The sequence below is a fragment of the Phyllostomus hastatus genome, unplaced genomic scaffold (genome assembly GCF_019186645.2).
Source record: "Phyllostomus hastatus isolate PE091 unplaced genomic scaffold, TTU_PhHast_1.1 phas_contig_98, whole genome shotgun sequence".
In the NCBI taxonomy this organism is placed as follows: domain Eukaryota; kingdom Metazoa; phylum Chordata; class Mammalia; order Chiroptera; family Phyllostomidae; genus Phyllostomus; species Phyllostomus hastatus.
Genome location: NW_025333999.1, coordinates 1,538,867 through 1,549,182, shown reverse-complemented (window position 1 = coordinate 1,549,182; position 10,316 = coordinate 1,538,867). Strand labels below are relative to the sequence as shown.

Genomic DNA, 10,316 nt, shown 5'->3' with positions numbered 1-10,316 from the left:
ATGTCCCTTCACCTTCAGGCCACGCTCTAGTCCACTCGTTGCTCGGCTACCGTGAGCGGTTCCCGGAGGCCCTGGCGTAGCCTCTGTGGCGCTGTGGTCTGCACCAGGCGTAGACAGGACTCAGGGAGACCCAGGAAACCTAGAAATGGTGAGTATGAGGGCAGGGTACTGGATGGAGACCTGGGGCTGGTCGGAACCGCTGGAACCTGCCTAGCTGACCGGCCTCCCAGCGGTCAGGTTCGAGTCCGCCTACCTCAGGGTCCCAGGCCACCGCTGGTACCTGCATCTTATCTGGCTGGCAGCGGGCCCAGACCCCGGGCGTCCTGTTCCGTCCCTTCGCGTCCAATTCGGCCCAGCCTAGAAGCTGCGCTGGCAGCTCTAAGCCTGCAGCCCCGCTTCTTCACAGATGGTGCGGCCACGGCGAGGGTCGTAGGGGGGCAGTCGTTAAGTCCGACTCCCGAGTTTGTGCGTGGGAGGAGCTGTGGTGGTGGCATCCTGAGTTCCTGCTTTCTTCCCATTAACACTCGTATTTTCCCGAGTTTTCGAAAGGTTGGGGGAGCAGGGCATCAAATCCACGACCCAGTTCCCCTCGCTAAGCTCTACCTGGGGCTGGTGATAAATCCCTTAATTTCCAGGTCCCTCTCCTTGTTCCCAAATGGCGCGTCCCTTACCTGATCTACAATGTCATCCGTGGTGCATCTGAAACACTCCAGTATTTTCCTTGTTTAACCTTTTCTCCACGTAGTTATGAATGGCTATCCTTTAAAGACATACTTTTATCTCTGAATATTTTGCATGAGAGGAGATCCCCGTTCCTCACCCCCAGGACCTTCCCTGGGCACAGACATCCTGTGGGAAGTCCTTTGGGTGGAGGATCTTTTAAAATCTTTCCTGGGTAATCTACCCTGCTAGCCCTGCTTCTCCCTGGGTATGACACCCTGGTGAAATTTGTTGATTTAAGTTTTCCTTTTTCGGTGAGGGTGGAATGTATTTAATCAATAGAGCTTGAAAGATAGTATAAACTAGTTTCAAAAAGGCAAAAGAGTGATGAAGTTCAGAAAAAAAAATCCAGTATTACCAATTCATTTGTTAAGAATTCTGATTTCACTGTTTTCTTCCCTTCAGCATGTAGTGAGTTTCTGAGGTTCCTATGTTCTTTACTTTTTGGTGCTTTCAAATGAAATTCCAGAGCTTAGACTTGCAGAGCAGATGTGTTCAAGTGTGATTAATTATTACAAAACAATGTCTTGTCATAGAAACAGAATTAACTGACACTTTTTTTTCCAGCATGGAACAGATACTTGGGCTTTTCTGGTTTAACTAAGAAAAGCGAGTTACTGTTTTCTTACTCCCCTTTCCACATTATCACTGGGTTTGAGTGATTTTGCTGGCTTGTTCAAATGTCAGGTTTATGTAATTTATATATTGATCGGGTGGTACCAGGCTTCTCAGTGGGGAGCAGAGGCCCTTGGCCAGTGATGCTAAGGCCCCTTTTGAGCCTGCACAGGGAAGCACTGGAAGGCCCAGTTGTTCTTCCTGGGGAGCCTCCCCCTGCAGGTATCTTTCCTGCTCACACCCACCATGGAAGGAGCTGGTACACTGAGGAAAGCTGCAGACACCTGGAAAGCTGGGAATGCACATGCCCAAGGAGGGGGAGTGGGGATGGCATCCTTTCTGAGGTTGTTTCTTAAGTCTAGACATTTTTAGAACTTATGTTTGAATTTTGCAACAACAGTTTAGATGTGCTCAAGGCGTATTTTTTGCACGTGGAGACGTCTGTGAAGATCAGGTGGACAACGGAGTTTATGAATTGGGGAGTTACTCCAGTGGTTCTACCTCAATCAGGGGCACCTAGACCCCAAGTCAGTAATTATGTTTGCCTGAGTGTGAGTTTCCTTCTGAAATGTAGGGAAGCAGGCTGCTCATCTGTTTTCATTCTCATGTTTTTGAGGAGGGTTCCATTAAATTCCTTTCTCCCTTGAATATTGCAGCTGTTTGATTCTAGTTCCCATTAGAACTTGGGCTTTTATAATGTAGTTGAATGAGAGAATAAGGCCAGAAAATAAGTATATGGTGATATCTCATTGTTTTATTTGTAATCCCCCAATGTAATGACCATGTTTTCATATTGCTTATTTCCCACTTGTATTTTTCTTTAGTGAATTGTCCCCTTTTTAAAATTTGTTCATTGGAGAGGCAGACAGACAGACAGGCCTTGATTTGTTGTTCCACTTGTTTATGAATTCATTGGTTGATCCTGAATGTGCCCTGATCCAGGAATTGAACCCGCAACCTTCGCATATCTGGACACACGCTAACCAACTGATCTACCCAGCCAGGGTATTTTGTCCATTTTTAATTGGCTTCTTTGTATTCTCATTGTTCAGTTTTAAGAGTTCTTTGAATATTTTGGATACCCGTCATTCATCAGATAACTTTTTTACAAAAGATTTTGTCCTACTCCTACTCTGTGACTTGTCTTTTCATTCAATTAACACTCTTCACACACAGGAGTTTTTCATATTAATAAAGTGAAACTTTTTTTAGTTCTTATCTAAAAATGTATTACTAAATACAAGGTCACCTAGATTTTCTTTCTTTTTATTTTTTAAGATTTTATTTATTTATTTCTAGAGAGGGGAAAATGGGGAGAAAGAGGAAACATCAATGTGTGGCTCTTGTGTGCCCTGCACCGGAGACCTGGCCCACAACCCAAGCATGTATCCTGACTAGGAATCAAACTGGTGATCCTCTGGTTCACAGGCCAGTACTCAGCCCATTGAGCCACACCAGCAAGGGCTAAATTTTCTCATATGTTACATTCTAGGAATTGTTTTTACTTTTGCATTTTACATTTGGATATATGATCTATTTTGAGTTCATTGTTGGGCAAAATTTAAGTTCTATGTCTACATTCACTTTGTGTATGTGCATGTGTGTGTATGTATGTATTATGTCCAGCATGGTTTGTTTAAAAGACTTTCTTTTTTTCTTATAATTGCTTTTACTTATTTGTCAAAGATCAGTCACCTGGCTATTTCAGCCATCATCTCTGTTACTGTGGGATTTTTGCAGATGTTTTACCTAGACAGTCATGTCATATAGAACAAAGACATTTTTGTTTGTTGCTTCCCAATCTGTGTACCTTTTATATCCTTTTCTTATTACATGGCCAGGGCTTCCAGTACAGTGTTGAATGGGATTGGTGAAAGGAAACCTTGCCCTTCTCCCCATCTTACCAGAAAAGCATCTACTTTCTCATGATTAAGTATGATATTAGCAATAGGTACAGTGATGTTTTCTCAAGAAGAGAGAATTCTCCCTCTGTTACTAGATTATTGTCATAAATGGATGTTGGATGGCATTAAATTCGTTGTCTTGTTCATTTGCCCTTTTATTTCTGATGTTAGTAATCTCTTTTTTCTCAATTATTTTGACTAGATGGTTATCATTTTATTAATATTTTTCAATGGACCAACTTTTGGTTTCCCAAACTAGGAAAGTTTTTTTTTCTTTCACACTTTAAACATTTTACTCTACTCTCTTCTTCCTTGCATGGTTTCTGAGAAGTCTGATTTAATTATAATCTTTTTTTCTCTATACCTAAAGTATGTTTTCCCCTCTGGCTTTTCTCAATATATTTTCATCTTTGATTTTTCTCTAGTTTGAACATGATATACTTGGTTTGCATTTCTGGTGTTTTTCATGTTTAGTTCACTGAGCTTTTTAATTATACAATCTGCTGACTATGATTAATTTTAAGAGCTCAGTGATTACTACTTACCTATTTTGTTCTATTCCTTTGTCTTTTCCTCCAGGTATCCCCATTATGTATATTTCAGTCTTTTGTAATTGCTCTGTAGTTCATGGGTATTGTGTTTTGTGATGTTTATTCTTTTTGTCTTTACATTACAGGCTTTGATAAGAACATAATATTTTGGGCATATTTTAAAATGCTATTTTGCATTAGCCAGATGGCTCAGTTGGTTGGAACACCATCCTATAAACGAAAAGGTTGCCATTCAATCCCCAATTGGGGAGCTGATGGAAGGAAACTGATGGATGTTGCTCTCTCTCACTCCCCCTTCCTCTCTCTCTAAAACCAATAAATATATGTATAACATAAAATGCTGTTTTATTTTCTTTCAAAAATTTGAAGACAGTGGTTTGATTGTGACCTCAGTGCTCTGATGGATCTAAGAAAAGTTGTTCAAGTTTTTCCCATAAGGTCAGTAATGATGGCTTCCAAGTTCCTGAAATGTCCAATCAGAAACCAGAATTCTCTGACTTCAGTTGATGATTGACAGATGACAACTTTTCAGTCTCATCCCTCCTTATTCCCCTTTGACCCACATCTGCACAAAGTGATGAGTGCCTTGGTGCTCCTTCCTTCAAAGGTGGCAGAAGATTCAGCCCTCTGAGGTCCTGATCTTGCATGTGAACCATAACGAACCCAACCCCTGACCTCAACTTTACAAAAAGTCCAGGCATCTCTTCTTGCTCTCTCAAGCCATTTCATGACTACTGGAGAGGCCTGCCTTTTCTTCCCCACACACCTCAGTTGTGGAGGTAATAAGCCCTTCATAAACTCTTGACCATGTGTGCTGTCAACACCAAAGGGATGCAACATATGCTCAGGGCTCGAGGTACCATGCTGCCTCACTCCACGTGGGAGCTTGGGAACTAGACAACATAGGAGTGCAGTCTCTAGGGTGGCTGGTCAGGAAACACATACTCCTGCAAAGTAAAAACGGAGATCTTATGTCCTTTTAAAGGAGAGCGCTGCTGAATCCTCCCATCCATGTATGTTATACTCACAGGCAGATTTACCCTCAAACTTTTGTGGATTTCACTGAACACAGTTGCAAATTTTAATTCTCAAACTGATCCTCAAGGTCAAGAAGGTGCAGGGCGGTCTGTTTCTGCCGTAAAGAGCACTTCTGGCCCTGGCTGGTGTGGCTCAATGGATTGAGTGCTGACCTGCAAACCAAAGGGTCGCTGGTTCGATTCCCAGTCGGGGCACATGCCTGGGTTGTGGGCCACATTCCTGGTGGGGAGCATGGGAGAGGCAGCCAAACATTGATGTTTCTCTCCCTTTCTTTCTCCCTCCTTTCTCCTCTCTCTAAAAATAAAAAAATAATAATTTTTTTTTAAAAAAGAGCACTTCTGGCATATTTGTTACTGTATGTGCTGATATCTGCCAAAAATTGTCTCCAAGCGGCCCTGAGACACATGAATATAGGGATTTTGTAGTCTCAGCTGTTGTTCCTTTTTCCTAGTGTCTGAACTCAAAGTTCCCATTAACCTTCTAGCCCATCGAATTGGACTGAGAAAGCAGAACTGAGTCTGGGGTAAAGATTATACAAGGCAAAAACAATACTTTTTCTCAAAAATATTTCAATTTTGCCAGCTGTGTCTGACCACTTCTAGAGGCCTGGTGCACTTTAGGGGCAATAATGGCCAGCTGCACCTCATTAAATGTTGGATTTCTACTGGTCTCTTGGACTGTCATGTTTGGTGATAAAAATAGAAGAAAGGGCTTCCTTTTTTTATTCATTAAACTTTAATACGGACATGACCCTCTGCCTCATGCAGGACTATAAATGATGGGTAATGAGGAAGGAGATGAAAGAGTTTTTCTCACAATGGTCTTAAAATATTTGTTTTATCTGTATAGCATTTCTGTCACTCCTTAGCATGCTCTGTACCCTGCCATTAGAGAAAAATAAGATGTAATGTGATCACAGTAAATGTATGTAAATCATTTCCCTATGTCCATCATGCTGTTAAATTTATAAGGAAGTAAGTGTGGACAGAGGGTAAGCTTCTGATGATCAAATCATAGCATAAGGGTTTGGAGATGACAGAATCATACATAAGCTTCCTATAAGTGGAGTCCAGTTGTCATGTTCAGTCAGTCTCACACATCCTACTGTAAGCATGCTTGGGATGTTTTAGGACGCTGTGGCCATTGAAGACGTGGCTGTGGACTTTACCCTGGAGGAGTGGGCCTTACTGGATCTGCCACAGAAGAAACTGTTTAGAGATGTGATGCAGGAAACTTTCAAGAACCTGGATTCAGTAGGTAAGGATAACAACTTTTCCTTGACTTGGTCAATTAGAGAACAAGTATTCTTTGCTCGTCATCTTTTTTCCAAGATGTGAAATGTGGAAAAGGACATTGGTAAGTAAACTAGGCATGGTCACAGCTAACAACATAGAATCTAATAATTTTGTAACAATTTTTAATATTTGTGATCATTTTTCTGGGTCTACATTTTAGGCAAAAAATGGGAAGATCATGACATTGAAGATCAGGACAAAAACCAGGGGGGAAAACTAAGGTGAGTGACAGTCACAACAAAGTACAGTCTCATAGGAGAATCCTGGTGTAATTTTTTTTTTAAAGAAACAAGATAAATAACTCCTGCTTCAGATTTAGTTATTCTTGTTTTTTGTTCTTTTTTAATCCTCACCCAAGCATATGCTTACTGATTTTAAGGTGAGAGGAAGAGGGAGAGAGAGAGAAACAACTATGTGAGAATCAGCCTTCGGTGGCCTGCCATATACACCCCAACCAGGGATTGAAACTGCCACTGAGGCGTGTGCCCTGACTGCGGATCTAACCTGCAGCCTTTTGGTGTACGGGATGATGCTCCAACCAACTAAGCCATCCTGCCAGGGCCAAATTTGGTTATTCTTAAGAATTTTTACCAGAAATATTTTCTTTATATGTGACATAAATATTCAGTGTTTGCAAAATAGTTTACTTGGAAACTTATTAATAAGCTTTATATATGAATATCACTGTTTTGATCATTGCAAGGGAGTAGTCCTCCTGGAGAGCATTTAGTATATTCAGCTTCGGAGAATTCAGACAAGGCAGGAAACTTACACTTGTCCTAAAACCCTAATAAACATTGTGAAAAATGTTATTTAAAAAATTACTTGTAATGTCCTTCTCATTTTTTTTTTTGCAGAAATCAAATGGTAGAAAGACTCTGTGAAAGTAAAGAGGGTAGTCAATGTGGAGAAAACTTCAGCCTTATCTCAAATCTCAGTCTGAACAAGAAAACCACTGGAGTGAAACCACATGAGTGCGATACATGTGGGAAAGTCTTCACGCATCATTTTTCCCTTAATTGGCACATCAGGTGTCACACTGGACAAAAACCATATGAGTATCTGAAATATGGAGAGAGGCCATATAAATGTAAGCTTTGTGGGAAAGCTTTTATTTTTTCAAGTTTATTTAAAATACATCAAAGGATGCACACTGAAGAGAAAACCTATCATTGTAAGGAGTGTGGGAAAGCCTTCCGTTTTCGTGCAACTTTGCAAATACACAGAAGGATTCACACAGGAGAAAAACAATATGAATGTGAGGAATGCGGGAAACCTTTCATGTGGCTCACAAGTTTTCGAAGACACATGGCAATGCACAATATATATGGTCCTTATAAATGTAAACAATGTGGAAAAGTCTTTAGATATCACCGTGCTTTTCAATCACACGAGAGGACTCACACAGGAGAGAAATCCTACAAATGTAAGCAATGTAGAAAAGCTTTCAATTCTCAACGAGGTTTCCAAGCACATCAAAGATATCATCAAGGAGAGAATCCCTATGAATGTAAACAATGTGGAAAAGTCTTTAGATATCCTCATACTTTTCAAGCACATGAAGAGATTCACACAGGAGAGAAACTCTATGAATGTAAACAATGTGATAAATTTTTCAATTCTCGTCGAGGTTTCCAAGTACATGAAAGATATCACAAAGGAAAGAAGCCTTATGAATGTAAGAAATGTGGTAATGCTTTCAGTTCTCATCAAGGTTTTGAAATACATGTAAGAAGAAATCACAAGGGAGAGAAACCCTACGAGTGTAAGCAGTGTGGTAAAGGTTTCATTTGTCATCGAGGTTTCCAATTACATGAAAGAAATCACAAGAGAGAGAAATCCTCTGAAATTAAATGTGGTAAAGCTTTTGGTTATTACCATTACTTACAATTACACAGAGAAACTCATACTGGAGAGAAACCCTATGAATGCAAGGAATGTGGGAAAGCCCTAGGCAGTAGCAAAGCCTTAAAGATACACGAGAGACTGCACACAGGGGAGAAACCCTATGAATGTATGCAATGTGGCAAAGCCTTCAGGAATCCATCTGGATTTCGGTCACATGTGAAAATACATGCTGGAAATAGACCATATCAGTGTAAGGAATGTGGGAAAGCCTTCATTTATCCATCACGCGTTCGAGCACACATGCGAGTACATGATGTAAATAGACCTTATCAATGTAAGGAATGTGGGTTAGCATTTTATTTTCCCAGTACATTACGCAGGCATGAAATGACTCACACTGGAGAGAAACCTTGTGCATGTAAACACTGTGGTAAAGCCTTCAGAGATCACAGTTACTTAAAAATACATGAGAGAAGTCACACTGGAGAAAAACCCTATGAATGTAAGCAATGTGGTAAAGCTTTTTCTTCTCAGCTAGGTTTCCAAGTACATACAAGAAGTCACACTGGAGAGAAACCATATGAATGCAAAGAATGTGGGAAATCCTTTAATTATCCCAGTTCCTTCCGAAGGCACAAAAAGACTCACAGGATTCATCTTCTTGAATGTAAACAGCGTAAGAAAATCTGATCCACATTCCTACATGTGGAAAAAAAAAGAAATATAAATGTAACATGAGAAAGCTCAGTGGAAATTCATGTGTAATGTTCTGGAAGACTTTCAACATGAAAAGGTTATTATAAATGTAAGTATATTGTGTTTATCAAGCCTCCTTAAAGTACATTGTTGGACTGTGGATTTCTACTAATTATTTTCAGAACTGAATATTCAGATAATTCTGTGAATCATCATTCAACAATAAATAATATATAAGACTATAGGTAGTATTTCTTCTTTAAGTCAGTGAATAGTATTTTATATTTCCATTTTGAAATCTGTTAGAGTCATAGGTGAATTGAAGTGTATTTCTAATATACAGTTTAATTTTGTGATAATGTTCTGTTTGTTGAGTGTTAGGGGGACATTGAAAAGTCTAAGTTTGGTTTTTGTTGGGATTTTCCTACTGGTTTTGTGACAGTTTCTAGATATATTTAGTCCCTTATGTATATACTCTACCTTTCTTACTGAGAAAGCTGTTTTTGGGGACTGGTGGGTATAGGAGCCTTTTTTTCACTTTCACACTAAGAAACCATCATAGTACATTTTTTATGTGTGAGAGTATATGATAGTTTTATGTGAATTACTATTTTCATACTGATTTCTCCTTGGCAACACCAGGAGGCTGAGAGCCAGAAGAATGACAGTTAGTGGCAGGACATGGGTGATGAGCTGATTCCCTTCAGTCACAGCTGTCACGTGTTTACCAGATCTGCTTCCTCACTTAATCCCACAACACTTCCAAATGGCTCTAGAATTTGTTGACATAAGTCACTCCGCTAGTCTTTCTCTCCCAAGCTTTTTACTATAGAAGCATCCAAGACTCTGCAGACCAGCCATGGTGGACATAAATTACCCAGGGCATTCTTATTCAAAGACTGTTTTCCTCCACCCATGCCACATACAGTTAGAGCAGCCAACACTGACAACTGACAAGATCTGTTTGTCATGGAGTCCCTCCCAGGCCCTCAGTTGGTCTGCTCTGTCGCCTGCTACCAATTTTGCCTTGGGTCACGAATGCAGGACCCTCAGGCTTTCTAACTATAGTTCTCATTGAAGAGATGCCAGTACTTACAGCACGGTGCTGAAAATGGTGCCCCTGGTATATCCCACCTACAGGGGGAAGTGTGTTTCCTTCACATTCGTGTAGTCTGTTCTAAAGGTCCCTTTTCTAAACATATTGGCCACTTTGGGAGTCTCTGAGAAGCATATGAATGATGAGAAAACTCATAAATTTTATAGACAGTGTGCTCCCACCACACCTGATGGACTCCCTGCAGAGATGCTGTATTTTGTCCCTAGTTCAAACAGGCCATCCCTGATCAAAGACTGGACACAAACAGCAGATCTGTTAGTTAAACTGCAGGCAATCACGTTAGGATTAGAGAACTCCCTGGCCAAGAATTGAACTCATGTATACAATTTTATAACTCCTTTGGCCTCTGCCAATATGTAGCTGTCTCATCCCACCAATAGCAACAACTCCTTACTAATGTCACTTCTTTGGCATAAACTCTGGGAATATCTTTTCTGTTTCACCACTTTTAGAAAAAGGAAGGGAGAGTCAGAGAAACATTGATGTGAGAGAGAAGCATCGATCGGTTGCCTCCCATATGTGCCCAGACCAG

The 10,316-nt window shown here is 40.5% G+C and overlaps 1 protein-coding gene across 1 annotated transcript; it reads left to right on the top strand.

The window, feature by feature from the left end:
- On the top strand, positions 1–8,872 carry LOC123828416 (zinc finger protein 709-like). The gene is made up of 4 exons (XM_045853362.1): positions 1–148; positions 5,959–6,085; positions 6,284–6,344; positions 6,981–8,872. The coding sequence occupies exons 1-4, from the start codon at positions 146–148 to the stop codon at positions 8,659–8,661; spliced, it is 1,872 nt and encodes a 623-aa protein (XP_045709318.1). The 5' UTR covers positions 1–145; the 3' UTR covers positions 8,662–8,872.
- The last annotated feature ends 1,444 nt before the right edge of the window (positions 8,873–10,316 follow it).